Source organism: Leishmania infantum, chromosome 26 (assembly GCF_000002875.2).
Source record: "Leishmania infantum JPCM5 genome chromosome 26".
NCBI classification, from domain to species: domain Eukaryota; phylum Euglenozoa; class Kinetoplastea; order Trypanosomatida; family Trypanosomatidae; genus Leishmania; species Leishmania infantum.
The window spans coordinates 76,618-101,335 of NC_009410.2; the positions used below are offsets into that span (position 1 = coordinate 76,618).

The window sequence follows — 24,718 nt, forward strand, 5'->3', positions numbered from 1 at the left end:
GCCCGAGGACGCAGAAGAGGAAGGCAGAGCACAAGCCAGCAAGCGACAAACATACTTGGAACAGAGACGCGGCCGCTGCCGTCGTTCTTCGCTCAGGCTCTGTCATGTATACAGTTCCGTGTCACTCCGCAGTATGGCATCAACGGCGTCAGAAAGGTGAATAAGCTCGGCGACACGGTTGAGGCCGACCATGCGGATCTTTATGACGTGCTCGAACGGGATATCAATCTGGAACGCGTTCTGCGGGGCGACGATGTTGTCGCCGTCCGTCACAAAGTACGAGTAGAGGCCCTGCAAGAGGTGGAGGTGAGAAGCGACGAGCACGGGGGTGGTGCTGGCTTGGATGTCGTGAATGTGGGGCTCGAGTCGCGAGTTAAAGACTTGGTGAATGCACTCGCCATTCGGCCACGCTGTGTAGTATGGATCCGCCTTCATGGACTGCAACGTGTTCGGCATGGTTCGCAGGACATCAGACAGCAGTTGCCCTTCGCAGTCGCCGTGGTTGATGTCGTCCAGGGTAGGAAAGTACAAGACTCGACAGCGCAGAGACGGTTTGCCCTCCTCCTGCCCCGAGGCGGGGTTCGCAGTTGATTGGCACTTGATGGACTCCTCCGCAAAGTAGTGCACCGTCTGCGTACACCGCTTCGCGCAGCTCGTCATGACGGTCAAGGCCGTCGTTGACGGAATTTCCTTTTGGAAGTATTCGAAGAGGGCGCGGCTGTAGGCGCGGCCCCGCTCGGTGAGGCGCGAGTTCCCGCCTATGCGGTCGCTCAGCAAGTCCACGTACTCACCAGCGCGAGTGAGGTACAAGTTCATGGGGGTTGGACTGAGATTGTGCAGCATGAAGGCGAGGCGACTCGGCATCCAACCAGTGATCATGTTCAGCGAGTACGTCTGAGTATCCTCAATGCGAATATAGGGCATGTCGCAGTCCGTAAGAGGATTGAGTGTCTTGTACACCGCCTCGTGTTGCTTGATGACCTCGTAATAGCGGTCCACGAAGTCCTCTGGCGTGTTCGGAAACATCTCCTTGGCGCGCAGGATGTTGCGGTGGATCGTCTCCTTGTTGTTGTTCACCAGCTCCACAAAGACGACGCGCGTCATGTTGATGAGGCGCGTGTCGCGAATCGCGCGTAGCAGGTACTGCCGTCGTGCATGTGTCGTCTGCGTGCCGTCGAGGATGGCGACACCGCTGGTCTTGCAGATGTAGGTGGTGAGGTCGTGCGCCAGCTCCTTGGAGATTCGAAACTCAAGCTCGGTCGCGCCGGTCGGCGATGACACGTCGTCGCCTCTGTCCGCCCGGTCCGTCATGGCCCGCTCAACACGACGGCGGCACGCCTGATGCGAGAAGATCTTGCACGTGAGCCCGTTCCACTGAAAGTAGCGCCGGATTTGCTCCGCCACATACGTCTTGCCACGCCCGGGAAGCCCGACCATAATGACAATGAGCGACCCGAGCATGGGCTGCGGGACGGCAGAAAAGTCTGGCTGGTGCATCGACACAGGTGTAGACTCGAAGGAGGGCGGCTTCCCGGTGAAGGAGTCGGGCACGGCGTTGGCCTCCGCGTCGAAGTAGCCAGACAGCAGCTGCGCGACGTCGCCGAAGCCGTTCTCCTCCGCTACTTCAAGAGGAGTGTTGCCGTCGCGGTCCAGCAGCGACGCATCTGCGCCGAATTCAAGGAGCACGGTAACCACTGAGAGGCGACCGTTCATGCATGCAATATGCAGCAGTGTACGGCCATCGTAGTCGCGACTGTTGGGATCTGCGCCGCCGGTCAGTAGAATTCGGGCACCCACGGCGTCGCCAGAGGCCGCCAGTTGGCACAGCTCCACGGTGAGCATGTGCAGCACAACGGGGTCGATGACGTCTTCGGTGGTGAGGTTATGCTGCCCAACCGGGTCAGGATCGACGACTTTGCTCTCGCTCGCCTCCAGCGCCTCCAGATGCTTGTCAATGCGCGCGATCTCCTCCTGGATCATGGCCATGCGGTGAAAGGAAATAGGCTTCAGGCGCCGCTTCCTCGAGGTCTCGGCGCCACCGAAGGGCTGCGGGGCCACCGCCGAACTCGCGGTCGCCACCACCGGGGGTGGCGACGCCTCGGACATCGCTATGCACACCTGCACTCGTGTGTCGAGTAAATGTGTATGTGCGCGTGTGTGTCCCAGCCCACCGCTGGAGATGGCGCAGCGGAGAGCAAGAAAGGAGGTCAAGGAGAGAAGTGAGTGGGGGCGGTCGCAGGGTGTTCTCGCCGTCGTGCCGATGGCGGCGACGACATACGTGTCGTTGGAACAGAGTGGGCTGTGCAGGAAAGTTTATGGGCTACTGAGGAAAGAGAAGTCATCCACAAACGCGCGTGGCGCTCTGGGAGCCGGAGCGTACCACCTCGCTTTTAGAGCGAGACGTAAGCTGCTGCTTCCTTTGAGGGAAGAGGTCGCCGAGGGGAAGTCTCGGGCCGACATGAATAGCGCCATGCGCCGGTGCGGCGAGAGCGGGTCGTCCTTGCATTGAGGCCGCCACAGTGTTCCCTCACCACTAAGCCAGCCCGCTACGCGTTGGGCACTTTGAAAGCGGTTGAGAATAGCGTTGATGTTGAAATGCCTCACGTGTGATCGGACGCTGAGGAAAGGCTGGCGCGACTCCACGCCAGCTGTGCGCTGTGCATGCTATGCTGCTGGTAGAGGAAAGACGATGCATCCCTCCAAACACACTTCCCGCCCAAGGCAAAGCGGGCCGCAAACGGCGTGGCATGCGGGGGACGAAGACTGTCGTCCCCGGTGAATCCAGCAACACCGACAGCGCGGCATCCTTCGCTCCCCACCCTCACCGCCCTCCACCCAGCCCACCCGCTATGGCCTCTCCTCTCGCATCAGCTCTCCCCTGGTGGTACGCATACGCTAACAGCACGAAGTAGAGCGCGCGTGCCCTAGGATACGCCCAACGCGGTCTTGAAGCCCTCGAGAGTGTTCTCGAGAAGCATGGCAATCGTCATGGGGCCAACACCACCGGGCACCGGTGAGATCCACGCTGCGCGCTCCGCAGCCTCCTCGAAGCAGACATCACCGACGAGACGATAGCCCTCTTTCTTCGATGGGTCCGGTACGGGCGTCGTGCCGACATCCACAACGGTGGCCCCCTCCTTGATCCACTCCCCCTTGACGTACCCGGGCTGGCCCATCGCCGCGATGACGATGTCGGCGGTGCGCAGGTAATCGATCGTGTCCTCTGTCGATGTGCCCGAGTGAACAATGGTGACAGTGGCGTTTTCCTTCATGAGGAGCGCGGCAACTGGAGCGCCAACAATGTTGCTGCGGCCCAGCACGACCGCGCGTTTGCCAGCCATCTCGATACCACAGCGCTTCAAGAGCACAATGACGCCCTTCGCCGTGCAGGGGGTGAAGGGCGGCTCCCTGCCCTTGTAGTGGAGCAGCCCGACGTTGACGGGCAGCAGCGCATCGGCGTCCTTGCGTGGGTGAATCTTCTCAATGGTTGTGTTTTCATTGAGATGCTTCGGCAAAGGCAGCTGGACAATGATGCCGTGGCAGTTTGGGTCGTTGTTGAGCTTCTCAACGTTGGCCTCGAGCACCTCCTGCGAAATGTCCTCGGGCAGTTCAACGTTGAAGCTGGCCATCCCAACCTCCGCTGCGGCTTTGTGCTTCAGCTGAACGTACTTTTTCGAGTCCATACGCTGCCCCACGATGATGGAGGCGAGCCCTGGCACCCTGCCGCCGTAAAGCTCCCTCAAGGCCGCCACCTTATCCTTCAGCTCACTGCGGATGGCTGCCGCAATCGCCTTGCCGTCAATGATCTGAGCAGACGGCATCGTGGCCAGGGAAAACACGGACAGGTACACGCCAAGCTGATGGTTACGATAGAGAAGGCCGTGGCTACAGGAAGGGGAGTGGGTGTAGGGGGCGGGGGCTGTGGAAGGTCTTTGCTTTCGCCTGGTGTCCACCCAGCCCTGCTGCGTATCGATGCCGGGGCAGCGTTGCCGCGTAGGCCGTGCCGTGGGAGAGGCCGGTATAGCTGTGCAGACGTGGGTAGGGCAGAGAAGAGGGAGGCGGCACGGATCGGTGCGTTACCGCACACTGATGATGAGTCTATGCCGGTGTAAACTTAAAGTGCCACCAAATCGGAGTGATGGCAGTTGCGTGCGACAACGAGAGCAAGGAGCGGCCGGCGCCAGTCGGTGCGAGTGTGACAAGAAAAGAAGGGCGAAATGCGCGATGTCCTGGTCGGCGTTGCCGATCGTGTGGCGCAGAAGGGTGCAGCCACAGTGGTGGAAAGGGAGCCGCCGCCGATGAGCATGAGAGCCACCCACGCACGAGCATCCATACGTGCGTCAAGTGGGCGTGTAAGGCGTTGCGGCGTTGAAAACGGGGAAGGAGAGAGAAGAATGCCGGAACGATAGCAGAAAAAAGAGCTGCGACAACGGAAGCTTCAGCATTCAGAAGGCGCGCGAGCCGCAGCAAGTCGCAGCGATACACACCTACCCCCACACACACACGCCCATCGAATCCGTTTGCGTGCACATACAGCAAGGTATGACGTGACGCAGACCTTACAAGGGGCTTCATCGGTCAAGATGTGACCGAAGCTCTCTGTAGCAACTACAAGGAGCAGCTCGCCGTTAGGGATGCACAGTAATGCACGGAAGAAGAGAGGAGAGAGGAAGAAGAGTAGCCGCGTCGAATCTTGAAGGTATCACACGCACAACCCTCGAAGTCTCCGCGCAAGGCTGACGCCGACCCCCACGTGGGCTGCCTCCTGCTGCATTGCTTTTTCCGTTCATCTGCCTTTGCGATTCAAAGAAACGCACGCGCTTCTTCACGGCTGCGGCTCGCTCGCGCTCTCACCTCCACCGAGTCCTCCCACTTCGCCATCCATATAAGGGCACCACTCGCGTGACCAGTGCGCATCAAGTCAACGTGCGCCTGCGTGTGTGGACAACAACAGCAAAAAAAAAATCAGGAATACGAGAGATCAAGGCATCCGCGGGAGGGGGTAGGGAGGCGGAGGTCCAAGGCAGCGGCACCATCCCCTGCACAACAAGGGTGGCGCCAAGTGGATCCTAATGAAGATGGCCCCGCTCCCCTGCATCGCAGCAGAAAGAGAGACGGGTGATGTTCGTGCGACACGCTCAACGGTTGCGGAACAAACAATACTGACGAGAAAGAGAAGTACGGCACTTTGTTTTCGGGGCGGTGTGCATCTATCCATGCGTGCGTCTATGTATACATGTGCTCATGTGCGCATGTGCGTCTATCCAGGTCGCAACGGCTTCTCCCTCGTCCCGCCTCCCCCCCCCGCCTTCCTCTCTCTTGGAGATGGTTTACCGGTGGCGTGCATTGGACCGGCATCGCGAGGGGTGAACCGCGTAAAGGGTGGCATCGGGGGAGTGAGAGGGAAGGGAAGGGAAGAGGGGGTTGATGCGGTGCATCGATGCGGTGGTGGATTCGGAAGGGACGTGGCCACGGCACGAACGGAGTCGTCATCGCTGTGCAAGTGTGGAAAAGAGGATTCACAGTCACTCGCTGGCGCTGAGAGAGGAGCGGCATGACAGACTGGGAAACAAGACTGCGGTAGGGGTCAAGCTCACGGCGTGGCGTTCTGGCTGAGCGTAGATCTGCTTTATCAGGTTACCCGGACTGCGCTCCACACTGTTCTTCTGCAGTGCAGCGTACACGACTGGCAGCAGTACGCGCACGGGCTCACTTGGCTCGCCGGTTGCGAGCCGGGCAGCGTGGCGGCTGCTGTGAAGTGCCGCAGCTGCCAGACAGGACTGCCTGTACTGGCCGTAGTAGGTGTGTACCGAGAGAGAGGCAATCAGATACTCCAGCAGCTGGCGCTGCTCCGGGGACGCCGGCGGGTCTTGGTGGAGCAGAAGTGCCTCGCAGAAGTGGTGCAGCGTGGACACGGCCGTGTCAAACTCCAGCGTCTGCACAATTTCCTCCTCGGCTGTCATGACGTCTTCTTGTGCGAGCTTCATCTTGACGGATACGAAGTGCGGGTCCAACGTCGGCCATGAATGATCGCACTTGGAAGCGAGCAGCAGGGCTGCCATGCTGTACAGCCGCAGCTGTTCTTTCGGGGTGCTGCGACGGGCAAGAAAGCGGTCGAGCAGGGCTACGGCAAGGAAATAGGCGTCGAGGGAGAGCGGCACACCGCAGAATATGGTGAAGATGAAAAGCTCCTCGCAGGCACGTGCGCGCACGGACTGCGCCGGCACGCCCTGCTTCGGCGGGTACACCATGGAGCTCTGCGCGCGCTCATCCATGTCGATCAAGTCGTCCAGCACTGTGGGGTAGTAAGCCCCCGAAAACGTGAAGGCTCCGAATCGCTGCTGCACCGCATCGCGCAGCGCGGTGCAGAGCGCTAGCAAATCCACCGCCTCCTCTGCAGGACGGGCGCGCAGCCACTCCTCCACCCACACGCGGTTGTTGGGGCCCAGCTGGACCGCCAGCTGACGGACCTCGCCCGCCGTCAGCGGCTCTTGCAACCGCGCCGCCAACAGCACCTTCTCCTTCAGCTCCATCAGCGTCAGCTCCGTCCCCTGCAGCAGCACGTGTTGGCGGCGGGTGAGGACGGCGACGATCTGATCACTCAGCTTACGCGAGGGGTCGCGGGAGCGTCCCCATACCTCTCCGAGAATGCGCACTGCTTTCGCGTCGGCGCGCTGGAAAAGAGGAAAAAGGAATCGCTCGACTTGCGCGGTCGAGAGGATGTAGCGGTTGTTCCTGAGCTCCGTCTCTTCGTCCAAGTCGCGCACGAAGTGGTCGCGAATGCGCTGCTGAATCATCCTGAACGTCAGCGGCCGCAACGTTTCCTTCTGCATCTTCTCCGCCTCTTGTTTGGCGACCACGTAGGCTGGCATCCGCAGCACCACCTGCGAGCAGTCGAGGGTGGTTCCACGGGGAGGCAGGGGTGGCGCCAATAGATTCACTGGAACAGGGGCGAGAACGTGCCGGGTCGGCGCTGCACAAACGGCTTTCGCAGGCCCGGCGCCATTGCGGCTCGTGTCCATCGCTGCCGACATGTCGTGGGAATTCAACAAATGGCAACGAAGACTGGGGCTTTGAGCAAGACAGGAGTGTGTGTGATGCGGCTGCGCCTGCAGGTGTGAGGCTGTGCACAGAGGCGCTTCGCTGCGGGTGGTGGCGGTGGGGAGGGGCTAGGGGCTAGGGGCAGAGGAAGAGGCGAAGGCTGCTCGCGACTCGGCGGCACCACTGCACCTTCTTTTCGGTAGAATAACGTCTCTGTTTCTCCGCTGCGTGTCTGTCGGCCGCGCGGGTGTGTATGTGCAAAGAGGGGGAAACAGGGAGGTGATCGAGATAGCTGCACAGCGAGATAGGGGCTCGAAATGGCACCGCTGCCCCTCAGACGATACCATGTGTACTGCATACATCTGCGCGCACCTGTCGCAGTGCCCCCGCACCATCCACAGCCCCCTTCCTTGCTCGTCTTCACGGTGGAGAGGGCGCTGCCGACCAAGGCGCCAGTTCCCAGCCTGGCTGCTCACGATGACGGCAGGCAAGAACAGCAAGCATAGTGGCGCCCACACCCTCCCCATGCCATCATACGGGAGGCACGAGCCGCAAGAGGACGGTAGATGTTCCACCCGCCCCCTCTGCGTGCCTCCTCCAAGCAAACGAGATGCTGAGGCGAGACGAGGGGGCCCTAACACGCAACACTGCTGCACAAGCCCCCGTTCCTTTGTCTGTGAGTTTTCGCGTCTTTCTCCACGGTGCACGGCACACCTCCACCCTAGGGTGCATGTTTTTGGCACCAACACTTCGACAGACACCCGCCGTGTGCTGCGCACGTTGCAACTAATGGGTGCCGTCGAGGCGACGGCCGCGGTGGCGCGCGAGGCTGTGAAACCGAAAGGGGCGGCGGTCGAACGTACCCGTAACTGAGCCACACACACACACACACACACTCACACACATACACACACACCAGCCTACAAGCGATGCATCGACGAGGGAACTCCGGATGGCACTCAACAGCGCGGCAGAGTAACAACACGAGTCCCGCTGCGTCGCGTAGATGCGCACCCTCGTTCTCCCCCCCCCTACCTCCACTGGCCACCGTTTCCACATGCCTGCCCATCCCCGTCGCGTTCCGGCTCGTGGAACTCTCCTAAAAGCCAACCTGCCACACCAGCCAGAGCGCACAGGCGATACATCCCACTTGGGGCACGCATTCGCCTTTGACCTTTTTCTTTTCTCGCCGCAGCCTTCTCTCGATCCGGCGTACGCCGCAAAACCGCTCATCGAGCGACAGATGCGCTACTACGCCAGGGGCAGCTTGTCCACGTTGACCAGGTGACTAAAGAAGGTGTCTGCCGCCACGCTCAGCATGACGCGCACCGGCGTACCCGAGGCGGGACGGTACGACTGGCCATTCGTCATGTTCGTCTCTGCCGTCCGCACGCGGACAGGAATGGAGGTGTACAGGGCGGTTTCCCGAACCTGCGCATCGGACGCGTAGGCGGCTGCCATCAAACCCACCGTTGTGCTGCGCGTGCTGTCGACAGTTTGGTAGTACCACCGCAGCCCTGTCGCCACCGTCTCGACGCTCGCGGCCGTGGAGGAAGGATTCGACACAATGACTGCATAGGCCTCCTCCGTCCATGCGACGGTCACGTCGATAGGAAACAGTGTCACGGGCCGACTGTGCGAAGCCTCCGTAATGTAGCCCGCCGCCTTGGGATCCAGGTAGAAGTTCCGCTCCGCCTTCGCGTTCGCCCTGAAGAGGTAGTTGGCGTTGCCGGCCTTGTTGAAGGCGCCACCGGCGACGAAGATGTCGACGATATTAGAGCGGTGCGCCGGGTACGCCATCAAAAAGTGCGCCGCCTCCGTGCACGGGCCGACAATGACAAACTTCACGGACTGCTTCGCCAGCATCTCGTCCAGCGGCGCCTCGAAGCTGTTGGGAGAGGACGTATGCGATGCGTACACCGGGACCGTCTTCGTGTACCCCTCCGCTTGGAGCGCACTGAGGATGCCCTCGACGTTACCCACATTCGAGCGCAGCTTTTCGACAGCAAGTGCGTTGTTGCTCACGACAATCATGCTGATGATGACATCGCGGCGCTGAGCAAGATAGCGAATCATCTGCATGTTGTACGGCGTGCCGTCGGTGAAGAGAACAGTGGGCACAATGATCAAAGTCCGCTGCCCAGTCCGCCCAAATGCATATATGACGAGCAGAAGCAGAAAGAGGAAGTAGCACGCGAAGGCGACGAGGTTGATGACCCTGATCTTGCGTGGCTGCGGCATGTCGCACCAGCGTTGGTAGTACTCCTTGATCTGATCCATTTTCGTTGGTCCCCTCCCTCTTCGTGTGCAGTGGTGTGCGGGAGCAACGAAGGTCGAGCAGTGATCCCAAGCACGAAAGCGGAGAGGAGGGCGGCGAGTTCCGTCAACGCATTAATCGGTCGTGCTCGAGGAAGACGGAAAAGGGGGGGACACCTTACAACGGCGGAGCGAGGATCACACAAGGAACGGCGGCAACCCCAAAGACGAACTGGCAGAGGAGAGCGGGCGGGCGAGCGGCGGGTGACGATGGAGTGGCGAGAGCACCGGTCGGCAACGCGAGGCGCCCGCGGCACGCTTCTTTGCTCGTCGGCAAAGAAAAGGGGCCGATGAGCCGCGACGATGCAGAGGGAGCACGCAAGCAAAGGACTTGCGACGAGGCGCGCGTGCAGCGACGTACGCGCTGTGATCCACACCTGTGCGGGCAGACATGCTAGGGGACGGTGGAAAAAGGAGAGACGCATATGAGCGTGAAGGCGCGACCGTGGCAGATGGGGTGCGGAAGATGGTAGTGATGCGGTGCAGAAGTTGCAGGTGTCGGACGCGGGCGGTGCATGAGGAGGGGGGGAGGTAGAGGTTCGAAAAGACGACATCCGCGACAAAGGAGGGGCCAGGGGCACACCGAAAATGGTACGGAGTAGGGCGTACGGCGGAAAAGCCGACATCCCGGCGACCCGCTTTTCGCCTCCTGGTGGGCAGAGTTGCAGTTCTTTTGCCCCGCCCCGCCCCCCCCCTTGCCGATTTCCACGGTGCGGCGACTGTTGCCATGCTGTGTTTCCTGCGGTCAGCGCTGCGTTATGCGGGCGGGCGGGCGGGGGGAGGGGGGGGGTGGGGCGTGCTCGGTGCGGGGAGGAGTTGAGTGGAGTCGGGTACCATCTAGTCGTTGCAACAGCGATAGCGAAACCGAGACAGAAAATGAGGCGGCCCAGAGGAAAGGTACAGCGCAGGTCAAGCGACGAGATGCAACGGTTGCCGTGTGGGGCGAGGGGGCAGCGAAAGGGGGCTCGGGGAAGACACACCAGCGCGCGTACCGTCGTACGCCTCCCTCAAGATGCCTTCGCACTCGTCGGCGGCGGGGGGGGGCAGCAGATGTGACGCCGCGCTCCCCTCTCCCCCTTTTCCTCCGCCGAGGCATGCGTTGCGTGAGGATCACCCCTATCACGCTGACACAAACAAAGCGCACAAGCGCGGTGATGCAGAGAGCGACTGCTGTGTCGGGGTGTGTCACCGCTGCAGGCTGGAGGGGTCCACGTGCATCGAGTAGTTCCGCATGTGCAGAAGGATGTGCTGGTTCGACACGATCAACGTGCGGATTGGCCGCTGCGCAAACGCCGACGGATGCGACTCCACTGCAGCGGAGATGATCTTAAGAAAGCGCGTGTTGCACACAAGGCACTCCATGCAAGCCTGCGCGATCACCTCGTGCGCCAGCTGCGCGTCGTACATGAGAGACATCACTTGCGTCCGCATTGCATCGAGCGCCGGCTTCCAGGAGAGCAGGAAGTGGTCCGCGATGCGCAGCAGCACGGGCGGTGGCACCTCCTCCCCACTTCGCGCAACGTTGATGAAGTCGTACAAGCGCATGTCCAGCAGCTCCTCAAGCAAACGTGTGCGGTACGTGCTGTACATGCTGCGTAGATGGCTGAAGTCGAAGCGGTCTGCCAACGTGGTGCCGCGCCGTTCCTCGCCAGGGAAGACGGCGCACTGCGCGGCAGTCAACATGTAATGGAGTTGGTTCACCACGTATGCGTCGCGCATCACCGCAGCATCGCCGCCGCCCCCAACAGACTGCGACGAGGCCGTCAAGTCAGCGTGCGCGAGGATGTGCTTGACGATTTCCTCGGCATAGTGAATTACCTGCACGCGCAAAAAGTCGATGTTGCCGACAAGCGCGACGAAACGGCTCTGACTCTCCGCCGCGTCCTCCTCATCCTCCGCCGCCATCATCTGCACCGCAACCCGACGCAGCTCGGCGTGCTCTGGATCGTCCCAGGCACGCGAAGCGGCGTTGTCCATGAGGGCGGTGAACGTGCTGCGACTGACGTCTAGGCTAGATGAGTTGCGTGGAGCTGCTGGTCGCGGGCTGCTACGACCACCACCACTGTTACCTGCGTTTGCGATGTGCCCTGCCGAAGACGATGACGACGTTGTAGAGGACGACCTGTCCGACTGCTGCGCCGGATTCGTCTGTTCAGACTGTGCCGTCCCCATTCGCTCTTCCGCCAGCGCCGCCCCGAGAGCGATGCCCAGGAGAGAGCAAGAGAGCGCCGTATAATTGCGCACAAGTGGGTGCACCGTTGCGATGCGCTCCGCGACCGAGCGCATGTGCGCGGTGACCGCCGCAAGCGACGGAACCTGTGCGCAGCGGAGTGCGACGAGTTGCGCGTCGAAGGTGCGCTTGAAGGTGGGCCACAGGAGAACTAGCAGTGACTCGAAGAACGTGTCTAGGCACGCGAGCTTGCGGACCGTCTTCATGTAAAAGCGGTACTCGTGGCAGATGCGAATCAGTATCAACAAGCCGTAGGTGTCATCTTTCGCGCGCTGGTTCACGCTCGCGTGGGGGTGCTGATTCATCAGTTGTCGCACACTTCCGGAGGACTGCAGCAGCATTGCCTCGGAGACGTAGTCGACAATGAACTGCAGCGTTGGCTGGAAGACGTCAACGTGGACGGACGTGTCGCCGGCGAAAAACTCGAACGTGAAGAGGTACTCGTGCGTGACCGTGTCGCTGAGCAGGTGCAGCACGGAGCGCAGCGTCTCCTCGTACGAGTGCCAGCGACCGGCTGCCTTCTCCAGCGTTGGGATCAGCGGCGGTGCGAAGACCCGCGCGAAGATCTCGCCTCGTTGGCCAAGTTGGAACACCCTGTCGTCGACAGGGGATCCTCTGCTATGCACAGCTGTCAAGCTTGGCAGCGTGTACACGGTCTCTGGCGCAGCTGGCTGTATCCTCGTGAAGCCGCTCAGCAAGTTGCTGCCCACGGAGCCGAAGGAGGCACTCGTTGCGGTGCTGTACTCCATAGCATTCAGGGTCAGGATGTAGCCTTGAAATTTGCGGAGGTAAAGCGAGGACATGATGAGGCAGTACTGCTGCTTGAACTCGTTGTAGATGGCACGGGTGATACGGTAGGGCACCAAAGTTAGCTGATGATTGCCTTCCGTGCCGCGCGCGAAGGTGTGCCGCAGCAACGGCGGGGCGGAGCGCAGGAAGTGCACAAAGACGGCGTGCTGCTTGAGACTGTTCGCCTGCTGGATGCACACATTCGTGTTGGGCACCGTCAGCACGTACAGCTTGCGCGAGAGAAAGTCGCGGACCTTGATGCACGCAAACACGGTGAGACCGTCCAAAATACTCAGCAGCTCCGTGTAGATGGTGAACTCCGTCAGCGGCAGACGCAGCTCTCGAGAGGCGCGCTGGGGGGCGGTACCGCTACGGGTGCCAGGTGAAGCGGCGGATCCGCGGACCTCCGCAGGGGCTGGCTGCTGCCGCTGCCACGTGCCTTTTCGGTAGTTCAAGTACTTGAGTAGCTCGCGCAGCGTCAGCTGAAAAAGCATTCCCAGCTCCCCATCATTCGACCGCGTCACGATCTGCACAAGCTCCGGTGGTACAACGAGGTGCGAGATCGCGGTCCACAGGACCCGCTCCGTCACGCGCGCGTTGTTTAGCCCAATGGACGTCTTCGCCAGCGTCTCGCGCACTTCGCCAATGTCATGCTGAATTCGATCAAGTTGCTCAATGAACTTCTCCAGCACAGTCTCCATCCCCTCCAGCACAGTCAGGCACTCCTTCAGCGAGACGTGCAGCGAGGAGATCCACTCTCCCTTCTCGACCAGGAAGGACTGCACAAAGGCGGCGCATACATCCTGCAGAGTGGTGCGCGAGGTGCACTCGTCAAACCGCTTGCTGATGTCGAGGTTCGCCTCGATGAAACTGTCTGAGAGATCGATGGTCGCCAAGTCATCGAGATCGCTCTGTTTCAAGTCCATCGTGCGTGAACGGATAGCAGCAGCAGCTGTATCCTTACCCCCAAAAGGCAGCCTCCTCTCTGAACTACGCGCGTTTCAGTGCGTTTTATCTGCGCTTATTCCTCTTATGCGTCGGCAGCGCGTCCGATGTGTTGCGCGCACGTGTGCGTTGGTGTCGCCTGCGTCGTCCCTTCATACGCGTGCGCGTCGGTGCGTAACACTCTTTGTTCGTCTGTGTTTTCTGTTCTGTTCCGGTCTCTGCTCGTACGCACAGACACCCGGGCACGTGTGCCCGGTTGTTTGGGTGCAGAGGAAGGAGAGTGGAAAGGCAAAGACGAGGCAGTGTGTGTTTGTTTATGCGTGTGTTGGAGGGAGAGGGGGGCTGCGAGAGGTATGAGAAGGTGCAGTGTTGACGACACGAAGCCGCATCTCGCATTAGCGGGACCCGATGGAGTAGAGGGGCGGAGTAGGGGAAGAGGGCCGACCAACGAAGGACGAAGCTGTCAGGGCGGCCTCTCCCGCCCGCCGCCCTCTGAAGTCTCCTGTGCAACCGACCGTGCGCGCACCTCCATCCTCCCTCGTTGTGCATGCGCGTCTGCACCGCTGCCTTTCTCGCGCCGCGTGCGTGTGCACGCGAGCATGCGTGCGCTTCGTGTCCGTCGCTTGTGGGTTTCCACGGCGATTGAAACGAAGAAGATGGGTCAAGGATAAGACAGATGCGCGCACACACACATGGGCGCATGTACGCGTGGGGCAAACGGAGATCCGGCCAAGCCCAAGCACGGCATCCATGCCCGCCTCCTCTGTCGCGTTGCCTGTCCCCGCGTCCTGGCTGGGGACTATGTGATTCTCCGTTGCACACGCACACGCTCTGCCTCCTGGGTCCAGTGTCGTGGTGAGCATCATGAACGCGAGCTCACGAGCGCACCTGTGCGTTCGTGTCATTGCCTGTCCTGCCTCCTCCCCCTCTGCGAGTCATGCGCGAGTTGGCAGAGGGTTACTCCAGCTGCGACTGCATAAAGAGCAAAATTTGATCGTCCGCCTCGCGTGACGGCATACTGCACGACACGCCGAACACGGATTCGATCTGTGCGGTGCACGGCTCCCAGAGGGCGTCCAAGGCGGCTTGGGGGGTCGCACCCGTCACCTCAACAAGTATCCTCCCCAGCCGGACGGAAGTTGCGGCGCCAGGCACGATTTGCGTCAACTGGAGAGTAGCCGTCGCGTTTCTGTGCTCACCGTGCGGCGCCCCGCCTCTGCGGCGCGAGGAGGCGAATCGATTTGGAGTGCAGTGCTGCCCGCCATGGGGCAACGGTGCCTGTTCCGCTTTCTGCACTATCACGACGGTGCCATGATCGTCACCGACGGAGATGTCTTCGACGTCGTCGCGTTCGCACACGCGCCAGCCAAAGTAGCGACGGAAAAACGAGACGCAAAACTCCTTCGCGCGTGCATCACGCCCGCTCTTCAATGCCGCTCGCTGCGCTCGGCCATTGGTGAAAACGAGCTCTCGCAGCACGCTTCGCATATCTTCGGTGTCGCCGCCGCCCACGGTGGTGGTCGAGTGCGTGAGGAGGCGCTGCAGTACCGACACCTCGGCGCTGAGAATCTGCGCTGGTGCCCACACAAGCGGCACCCACGCCTCACGCAGGAGCTGGACAGAGTCCGTCTCGGGGGCTTCCGCCTGCGCCCCCGCCGCACCCACGCTGTACATCAGCTGCAGCCCAAACGTCTGACTGAGCCGCAGCGTCACGCGGCCGGCCCTGCAGCCCACGAGTGCGCCGAGAGACGTTTCCATGCGCGCGTGGGCCGCGTCGAGGATGGAGCGCAGCGTCTGAGGCGCACGCGGAGCCGTCGGTGTGACGCAAACCTCTGTTGCCCACGCTGCCGACTCCGTCATCATTGGCAGCCTAGGTTCGGCTGTGGCAGTGGTCGCTGGACACGGTAATGGCGCCGACGGCGACGATGGAGAGTCGGCACTCCAGCTGGGCCACACGGAACTCTTGTTGCTCGCAACGCGAAACTGTGCGCCGTTGGCCGGCGCCACCATCTGTGGATAGCGAGTCCATTGGTAGAGGAGAGTGTACACACTCCGTATCGCTTGCCTCTTTGAAGAGCGCTGGCAGTACACGTACAGCGCGTGCGGGGCGTCGCAGCAGGGACTTTGCGAAGACGGGGATGAAGGAGGTGACAACGTCACGGGAGCAGAGAACCCGAAAACGCGAAGAGGGAGCTCGAGGCGGGCCGTCCACACTTTCATGTACCGCGCCTCCACGCTCTGAAGATCGGCAGGCGTGCAGCCCAGACTCTCGCATAGAGACTGCACGATCGTCTCCGTCGAGGTCTTCTCGCACTCGGCCCCCAGCCGCTCCCACACTGCCTCCTGGATACGGGGAGGCTCGTGCGTCTCTACGAGAAGGCGATGATAAAGTTGCATGACGTGCATGGGGACACAGTGCAGCGGCATCGGCTCAGCCACGAGTGTTATCGGAGTTTCGCATGGCGCCTCGCTTCCGTTTTGCCGCAGTCGTCCCCATCCCTCGACAACAACGCCTCCTAGACCCTTGTCGTAGCGGTGAGTCACGCGTGCGACACCGCGCTGACGCGCGAGTGCCCTTTGGGCAGCCTTGATGAACCCACCAGGAGAGGGAATGGGCGCACTGGACAAATCTTGTCCGGACGCAGTGGTGGGCAAGCTGGCTGTCTCTGCGGGTTGCAGGGCAAGAGAGTGCAGCATCCTCCACAAGACACCAAAGCTGTCTGGGCCTTCCTCGCGATGCATCACACTCGTCGGCACCTTCGCGGGGGTCGCACCGTCGTTGGACTGCGCCGTGACGTCCCCTCGCCGTTGCCGCCTCATGGATATTTTTGACCACCGAGGGCCAGAAGCCGACGTCGACGACACAGGTGAGCCGCGCACCAGCTCTGCCACAAACACCTGAACCCACTCCACTGGCTCCGTTTCGCTCGCAGCCGCAGGCCTGAGGACCCACTCGCACGCGAGTTGGCATTGCGGCGGCGGACGACCACTGTCATTCTCGGTGGCCAGCGCCGCGACACGCCTTCGCAGGTGCCGCATTGCTTCCACGGTCGCCCTCGCTTCGGGGCAGGATGCGTCCATTACGCACTGCAACAGCATGGACCACTTTCTCTCTGAGGATCCGCCGAGATTGCCCTCATTCATGTTCACAGTGCAGAGGCGTACAGGTGACATGCGTGGAGCGACGATGAGCCACAACTCCGTCACAGCGCCGCGTTTCTTCGTGTACACGTTGTGGCCAAAGAGCTCGTTTAGGACGTCCTCAGTGTCCAACGCGTCCGGTTCACCAAAGGTGGTTGTGAAGAGAAGTGCTTCGACCACCTGCGTGAAGGTCGCACAGCGCACAAGCAGCCCGTGCACACCTGCCGTGTCGTCGCTACCCTCCTCCCCGCCAAGCGCAGCCGATGCGGGGACACGATGACCAGGATACGCAAACAGGTCAGGGCGTGAGAGCATCAAGGCCCTCCTCATCGCAGTGTGCGCCGTTGAAAGCCACGCCGCACTGGCAGGGAGCCGCGTCACCACAGCCGTGGCCGACGATGGCGAGCATGGCTCCGTTCTGCTGCACACCGGCGCCGACGACGCTGACGGGGAAGCCGTGGTGGATAGGTGCAGATCATACTGGGCGGCGCCATGTCCCGAAGAGTCCTCTGCCACTTTTTCGTCATGGCGACGCCGCGGTGCCGCTGCTTCCTCGCAGACCACCGGCGTCAGCGACACATGAAGTGGGCTGCCGTGAGGCACCAGCCACTGCGCCGTCAGAGGCCAGGAGTGGAAGAAGGTCGCTTCCGTGGATGAGGTGTGAGCAGGCATCCACGCAGAGAGCTGCGCCGAATCACGGCAGTGCTCCTGCACGGCTGAGAAGAGAGCCTGTTGCATTTTCTTGGCAGCGGCGCTTGTTTGCGCCTGCAGAGCAGCGGCCCCGGCGTTGAAGGGGAAAATGAGCATCAGTGTGCCGCAACGCCCGAGGTGTGTATGACCGGTTCGCGTCTGCTGCTCGCGCAGAATCGCTGCTTCCTCCGTGTGCGCACCTGGCCACCCGTCCCCCCTTCGCTTGCAGCGGCCAAGGTCGTCGTTAGCGTTGGACCCGCTGGCTGCCATGGTGACGAGAAGACACTGAAGCGCCTCCTGTAGCGAGCTGCGCCGTGGCAGGTACGCCGTCCTGTACACCGGCCGTTTCGCACAGAAGCGGAGAATTCGCCTGTAGCCGGAGAGTGTGTTCGCGCCTTCGAACACAGCAGGAGCGGCGTTGGCGCCGCGCTCTGCCACGAGCTTTGCTGTGCTGGCGGTCCATGTCGCAGAGGTGAACCCCATCGCCGACATGGAGTCACTGATGGAGAGCACATCCACCGAGATGCACTGCAGCGCATCGAATGCGGGGCTGGCGGCGTCGTGGGTTCGATTGTCCGTGTCGGCGCACACAGAGCACTTGTCCATCTGATCGCCCTTGCCGCGCTGGGCTACCGCGGTGGCCGCCGGCAAAGGTGCTGGAGCGGCTTTGCAGAGTGGAGCTGCCCATGGCGTGTGTACCTGCGCAGCAGCAGCGACGTCCGCGTAGCAATCACCGCACAAGATTTGAATGCTGGTGAGGTCGCCTGCCGTGTCATGTGAAACTCGCTTCGAGTTGGCATCGCTGTCCTTTACTATGAGCTCCGCGTCGTACTCGAGCGAGAAGAGCGGCGTGGTGCATACGGTTACCGAGACCCGAGGCAGCCCCCGCAGACCATGCTCGTGCCGTAGAAGCTCGCGCAAGGCGGTGCATCGGTCTTCGGGTGTGCCGGGGTAAAGAAGACCCAGCTGTGGCCACAGCGGCGGCAAAGCATAGGCATCTCTCGCAGCGCTCTGCCCTCGTGAGCCAATCGTCCCACGGAGATGGACGACAAAGTCGTCTAAGCTGGCCCGCCCCACAAAGGTGCTCCAGCGAACGCAAGCCGGTAGCCCCGCAGCCGCGGCAGTGGGCACGGTCTCCTGTGCCCTACATGGCGTTCCTTGCGCAAGTGAATCGCTTCCGCCTCGAGTGGCGCCAATCCAGTCGTAGGCGACCGTCGGAGAAAGCACGGCCGCCGCGCTCACGAGGTGGCTCGCCAAGTCCATTGGTCCACACGTCCAGTCTTTAACGGAGGACAAGCGCCCACTTGCCAGCATGCGTGAAAGGGTGGATACCGCGTACAGGCCTTGTAGGAGAGCCGAACAGCTCGCCGGGTTCGTGTAGCGGCGGGACACCCCATCCGCTGCCTTGTTCTCCACAAGCTGAGCAAGCCCACGATGTGCTTCAGACGACTGCAGTACGGCCGCCACATCACTTTTGCCGTTGGTCTCGCCGCTGCAGCTGGCGTGCAGCGTGAAGGCAAGGCAGAGGTGAAACCCCACGGCCTTTGAGTGCTTCACGTCCACGTCCGCGTTGCACTGGAGAGACCAGCAACGGCGTGCTCGCACCTCGCCCCACCACGGGCAGTGCCGAGTCGCATTGTGTGGCGCATGGTCGCCCTTCTCCATACACGCCCGCAGGCCACGCATTGTGAGCTGCGTCTCACAGAAGTCGCCGCCGGCTTCCTGGACAAACCTGCAAGCCTCCTCCACGCTGTCCCTCGCGTATCGCATATGCAGCTGCCGCAGCTTCGCTTCCACCCGTGTTAGAGCTCTCTCAATCACATCCAGCAGCTCGCCCACTTCATCGCCCCCCGACTCTTCGCCGCCACCGGCTGCGGGCTCTACAGGCTTAAAGCGTGGCTGTGTGTGCCACGTATCGTACAGCTCAGCGGAGCACCGCCACCTCTGCCCAGTCGACTTCTTCGTTTTTCGTGATGACGCATCCGAGACGCCGCCGCGCTCGTCGCGACGCGTCCCCTCCTGCTCCTCAGTAGTAGTGGCAGGGAGGTCATCCTGCCGCAGCAGCCGCACTCGCAGCGTCAAATCGAGCGCTTCCAGCAGCTCGACCACGTTCGGCCGAGCAGTGCACAGGTGATGAACAAGAAACGTCTTCGTTGACTTCCACGACGCCCCACGCATTCCCTGGGCGCTATGGATGGCCCTCCACCGCACACTCTCGGTCACGGCCTCGGCGGAGGTGCCGCAGCACTGCTCCACGAGGACGACGCTGATTGGATACTCCTCCAAAGCGCACACGAGACTCCCCACGACATGTGGTCGCTTGATGGGAGCGATGTCGAGCGTGGTCGACACGTCGTTGAAGTAGTGGTCAAAAAGTGCGGCGGCATCGCGGAGGATCTTGGGTGCTGCCGTAGAGGTCGCCAACGACGACGACGGAAGGCAAGGGGGCGCCGCGGAGGGAAACGTTGTCGAGGCCGAAGGTGCAGTGCCCTCAGCGGCGGTACCGCATCTTCGAAGAGGACGCGCCGCCTCGGTATTCCGCCGCCACGTCGCGATTGCCCAGTATGAGAACCGCCGCACCCCAAGCCTCTGTCGCGCACGGCGCATACGCCCAGACCCACGCCAGGCAAAGACGCGATAGCGGATCCCACTTCTACGTCTCTTTTTGCTTGGCGCTCCCTCCTTCTCTGCCTCGATGCGCATGCGTTAGCGATGGTTGTGTAAGTGATGGGCCACCCCGTGCGTGAAGACACACAGGGAGAGATCGAAGGAAGAAAAGGGAGGGGGTTGGCGGTGATGAGCCGCCGCAGCAGCTCCGAATAAAACAAAAGAGTAGCGAAGAGGCGTGGCCGAAACAGAAGAAATGGACGGCAGCAAGTAGTACGTGAAAGTTCGCCCGTCCCGCACGCCGTGAGAGCGAGGGGGCGCGCACGTCGCGCGGGGGCGTGCGAAGGGCCAATCACACGCAAGGCACTTCATGTCATTATAGCGTCTGCAACGGCGCGCCTTGGGAGGAGGAAGTTCGTCTGCTGGTCACAGAAAGGAGCTCTTTTGCCTCTCCGAGGCGCCACTTGCTACGAGCGGGGCGCAGACGCGTTGTTGCGCATCCAACTCCGTCCGCGAAGCGCCTGCCTGCCTGTCTACCTGTAGCGGGGCGAGGCGGGCGAGGATCCGAGCGTGGCTCGGCAGGAGGGGGTGGCGAGGGTCACACACACGCGTACGTCTGCAACGACCGATACAGATCGACACGCAGATGCATGCACAACGCCCAAGACCCTGTGCGCGCATGAAACTTTCGGTGTTGCTGCTTCGGTTCCACACCTCAGCAAAGTCGAGCAAGCGACGCGAGGCAGCGGACAGGTAGTTTACATGGAGAACAGAGGGCGAGATGGCGACGCGCGAGCACGAACTAGAAAAGGGCGGCTTGGCACACCATGGGAGGTGCCACAACGGCCTCGCCGATCGTGCGCTGACGCGCGCGGCCAGAGGTCAGTAAAAGAGGCCGCCACCAGCCCATACAGAGAAAGGAGCGGGGAGAGCACGCAGGCGGTGCGCTACGACGGCTCCTCAACCGCTACAGCGGTCAGCTCCTCGCCAGGTAAGCACAGGTGCATGTACGATAGCTCGTACACGTCGTGGCTCGTTAAGGTGGCAAGGAGGCCGCTGCGATCGCTACGCAGCGCAGCGTCCCAGTCCATCGCTGCCTCGTCGTACCGCTTCAGCTCCTTTAGCGTGAGTGCGCGGTTCACCAGCGCGTTCCACGCCGAGGGGGACGCCGTGGTTGACGTGCCGCCTGCAAGAGGCGCTGCCAGCGGTGCGCCTGGGGCGCGCCCCAGAACCACGTTGTAGTCCCTGAGAGCATCTGCGTAGCTACCGAGCTGCTGATATATCTTCGCACGCTCATGATAGTATCCAAGCGGCGCGCACTCCGCCCCACCACCCAGCACCGGGTGCTCTTCCCTACGTGCCGTGGCCGCCGCAGCAGCCTCCTCGGTATGGGCGATGATGGCAGCGGTGAAAGCGGCGAGGGCCTCGCTAAGTCGCCCCGCAATCGCGAGCAGTACACCGTACGCATATGCAAAAGGCGGAGTGCGCTGCAGCGAGGGGTTGAGCTTCAGCGCCTCAGTGAGACTGTCAAGGGCGGCACTGTGCGCACCGAGGGAATGATGGATGCGACCTTGCAGGTAGTAGGGGTCAGCCGCCTCAGCACCGAGCGCCACTGCGCGCTCGGCCTCGCTGCAGGCGCGAGTGCACTCCTGCACGTCCGCCAGCGCCTCCGCATAGCGGGCTAGAGAAAAGAAGACCAGCGCGCGGTTATAAAGGAAGGCCGGCACAGCTCGGCCACAAGCCAAGGAGGCGATGTGAGAGGTTTGGCCGGCCACACTCTGACTAGCCTCGATCGCGGCGGTCGCCCAGGAGAGCGCCAGTTCCAGTCGACCCAGTCGTCTAAGAATAACGGCGTGCAGGTGTTCCACCTCTCCCGGCAACACGCGGTGGCACGCAGCATGGGAGGTACTAGTAGGTCGAACCGTGTGCGGCTCGTGCTTCGCACGCTCTGTCGACGACTCATTGTTAGGTTCCTTGGCGTCGGTCACCTCTGCAGGTGTGGAGTTACTCTGGGATGCCTCCGCAAGCGGTGGTGAGGGTGGGTCGGCAGTCTTTATAGATGGCTCACCTTCGCTGAAGGGTCTGGCTTGCAGCGTCTGCAGCGCTCCGAGGTGGTCCTTCACTTCCACCTCCGACACAGCAAGTCGGAAGAAGCAGATGTCTCTCTGCGCGGCGTCGAGCTGATGCTGGGTGGAGCGCTGGCGAGCCTCGCGGAAGTGGCGCGCGGCGAGGTCGGTGTAGCCGTAGTCGCTATACACGAGTCCGAGGTGTGTGAGTGTCAGTATCTCCACATCTGCAACGCACACTGGCAGCTCGCTCATGCGCGAGGGCCGCTCCTCGTCGCCGCCGCCGCTGCGGTGGGCGCAAGCGGTCTCCCTCAGCACCTGCAGCGTGTTCTGCAGCGCCCGAAGCGCTGCATGCCGGTCGCCCTCTTCGTGGCGCACAATCCCGAGCAGCAAACTAGCGTACAACCGGATCGACACCTCTCGGGTCTGCTGCAACGTCTCGGACTCAAGGGACGCTGCCGCGGAGGGGAGGTCCTTGTCGCAGAAGATGTGAGTCAGACCCATAGCAAGGCACGCGTGCGCGGCGGTCTTCTGCGGTGTCGCTCCCGCCGGTTCTTGCCTGGCTGTTTCCATTACTGTAGATGCTTGCAAGTCCATGAGTGCCTGCGGGCCCATGCCCAACTCCATCTCGATGCAGCCACGGTAGAACCGAAGGCTGTGCTCTTCCTGGCCTCGCAGGACCGCCTCATTCATCCTGGACAGTGCTTCGGCGTACCGCTTCCTGCGCACGAGTGCGAGGCTAAGGTGCATGGGGAACTCCAGCGTTTGTGCGTCCATCTCCGTCGCCCGCGTCAGGTACTCGACGGCCTGAACAAGGGACGTGCCCTCGAAGTAGTGGGCAAGTCCCATGTCGTGCAGTACGGAGGCGGGCCCCTCCCCTCCCACCTCGACAGACTTGCCCAGCAGCATCTTTGCCTTCTTGTACTCGCGGCTTCTGAGGCAGCTGCGGCCGTAGAGGGCGTACACCTTCGGCCGCGTAGCCTCGTTGACGCGAGACCACATCGGCTCCTGCAGGGCCTGCTGGAGGCACCACTGCGCGAGGCTCACACAGCCCTGCTGCATGTGCACACGACCAAGCTCGTAGCACCACATCCCATTATCCGGCTCCCACCGCAGCGCGCTGCGCAAGTCGGTGACGGCGTCCGCGTACCGGCCCATGCGGTAGCACAGGTTTGCCCGACCCCCGTAGAGGGACGCGAGGCGGCGCGGGTCATTGCTGCCTCTGTCCACCTCGATTGCGAGTGACATGTCGGCGAGGGCCGACGTTAGGTGACCAAGGCGGGAAGCCAAGGTGGACCGCAGCACGAGCGCATGCACATACGTGGGGTCCTGCTGAACCGCGGCTTGGAGAAGCTCGGCCGCCTTTTCCGGCGCAAACGTGCCCTCCGCAAGACACTGCCTGGCAGCCTCGACGAGGCCCTTCGTCGTGCGTGTCGCCCTCATGGACGCGAGGTGTTCTGGAGCTTGTGTGTGGCCGTAAAGCGAGTCCTTACGCTGCGTTACGAAATGCGCAACCCCCTATGCACGTGAAGGCGGCATACATACGCGTGCCACCGCACCTGCGTGTCCCTCTCGCCTTATCTCAATGCGGGGGGGGGGGGGTAAGTGAGAGATACGGTGCGCAACGTGCACAAGCCTTCTCCCCTGTGTGCGATGCGCCGTCGACCGGGAGCTGACGACGCAAGGGATGGGGAGATGGAGGGGCGGCGAATGGCCTCGGTCAGCACACACGGCACGAGAAGACAGCAGTGCACAAGAGTCGCAGAGAACTGGAGCAGACGAAAACATCGTGAGCGGCACGCACGCAGTGCTCGCCGAAGCGCCAGCAGACGAGAAGAGGAAGCAGAGAGAGAGAGTTGCGGAGTGGGAGAGAGCTGCTGAGGCAAGCAGGGTGGATGTGTAGTCATCTCGAATTACCCGAAAGGGGCCGGCGCAAACCAGCCAGCGAGACGACCGCGAGAACTGCACTCGAGCTCGTAGGTAACTTCGAGAGACGCGTGGGCGTCGGTGTAGAACTACCATAGGAAGGGGTGAGCGTCCGTCTTTTCTTGTGTGTTCTTGGCTTGCTGGTGTACGCCCCACCCCACCCCAACTCGCCTATCGCCACTGCTCCCTCATGGCCTTTTCCCTGAAGCACTCCGATGCACGGCGCAGGAGGTGCAACGCAATGCGCGAAGGAATGAGGTGCAGAAAGGCGACAGAGGCGGGGGGTAGCACAGCTGTACATGTCAAGATCATCTCCATCCGCGTGGTGACGGCACGTCGACAGAGACACACATACACTCACATACGCACCTGGCGTGATGACGGTGAACGCGGCAAGTGGCGCAGTCGACGACAGTGACAGCCATCAACACATTGAACACGTGCGCAGGAGAAGATGTCGAAGAATGCAGTTGGGCATGCAATGACACAACGGCGCGGCCGACGAATTAGGCAGCATGCAGAAAGAAAACCAAAACACAAAGGCGGCTGTGCAGAGCAGACAACTCGCTAGCACATACACGCATTACCGGCAGCCCACGGCGCTATCACAAGAACCAGCCGTCCCTCCTCCTGCCGTCTACCAACAGGCAGCAGATGAATACACATCAAAATCCACGCACAGCGTACATACATGGATGCGCGTGCGCACATGTGTGCGTGTCGGGAGCATCCGCAAACGGAGAGAAGCAGACGACCGAACAACGGCTTTGCCACCGAGTCCGCCCGGTGCCATTCAACCCAACTCGAACGGCCCCCCTCCCCGCGCCACTCCAGCCCTGGACCTTCACAGACCCGTCCCGTGTGTGGTGCCCATGCAGCCGTAGACACACGCGCGGTACACCAGCGCGCCGGCCCGATCATCGAAGCACCGCCTCGGCCTCATACTCTGCCCACTCACACCTCGGCC

The 24,718-nt window shown here is 61.9% G+C and overlaps 7 protein-coding genes across 7 annotated transcripts; all 7 read right to left on the reverse strand.

Annotated features, from left to right (window-relative positions):
• Nucleotides 1-102: 102 nt before the first annotated feature.
• On the reverse strand, nt 103-2,106 carry LINJ_26_0300 (6-phosphofructo-2-kinase/fructose-2,6-biphosphatase-1-like protein; the record flags this gene model as incomplete). Its single annotated transcript, XM_001470341.1, has 1 exon — nt 103-2,106. One exon carries the CDS (start codon nt 2,104-2,106, stop codon nt 103-105), a length of 2,004 nt encoding a protein of 667 aa, XP_001470378.1.
• Nucleotides 2,107-2,924: 818 nt separating this feature from the next.
• LINJ_26_0310 (putative C-1-tetrahydrofolate synthase, cytoplasmic) lies at nt 2,925-3,821 on the reverse strand (the record flags this gene model as incomplete). Its single annotated transcript, XM_001470342.1, has 1 exon — nt 2,925-3,821. One exon carries the CDS (start codon nt 3,819-3,821, stop codon nt 2,925-2,927), a length of 897 nt encoding a protein of 298 aa, XP_001470379.1.
• Nucleotides 3,822-5,525: 1,704 nt separating this feature from the next.
• CYC8 (putative mitotic cyclin) lies at nt 5,526-6,872 on the reverse strand (the record flags this gene model as incomplete). The annotated part of the gene is made up of 1 exon (XM_001470343.1): nt 5,526-6,872. The coding sequence occupies one exon, from the start codon at nt 6,870-6,872 to the stop codon at nt 5,526-5,528; it is 1,347 nt and encodes a 448-aa protein (XP_001470380.1).
• A 1,420-nt stretch (nt 6,873-8,292) lies between these two features.
• Nucleotides 8,293-9,321, reverse strand: LINJ_26_0330 (conserved hypothetical protein; the record flags this gene model as incomplete). Its single annotated transcript, XM_001470344.1, has 1 exon — nt 8,293-9,321. One exon carries the CDS (start codon nt 9,319-9,321, stop codon nt 8,293-8,295), a length of 1,029 nt encoding a protein of 342 aa, XP_001470381.1.
• A 1,221-nt stretch (nt 9,322-10,542) lies between these two features.
• LINJ_26_0340 (conserved hypothetical protein) lies at nt 10,543-13,302 on the reverse strand (the record flags this gene model as incomplete). Its single annotated transcript, XM_001470345.1, has 1 exon — nt 10,543-13,302. One exon carries the CDS (start codon nt 13,300-13,302, stop codon nt 10,543-10,545), a length of 2,760 nt encoding a protein of 919 aa, XP_001470382.1.
• A 976-nt stretch (nt 13,303-14,278) lies between these two features.
• LINJ_26_0350 (conserved hypothetical protein) lies at nt 14,279-19,759 on the reverse strand (the record flags this gene model as incomplete). The annotated part of the gene is made up of 1 exon (XM_001470346.1): nt 14,279-19,759. One exon carries the CDS (start codon nt 19,757-19,759, stop codon nt 14,279-14,281), a length of 5,481 nt encoding a protein of 1,826 aa, XP_001470383.1.
• A 947-nt stretch (nt 19,760-20,706) lies between these two features.
• Nucleotides 20,707-23,268, reverse strand: LINJ_26_0360 (conserved hypothetical protein; the record flags this gene model as incomplete). The annotated part of the gene is made up of 1 exon (XM_001470347.1): nt 20,707-23,268. One exon carries the CDS (start codon nt 23,266-23,268, stop codon nt 20,707-20,709), a length of 2,562 nt encoding a protein of 853 aa, XP_001470384.1.
• Nucleotides 23,269-24,718: the final 1,450 nt, after the last annotated feature.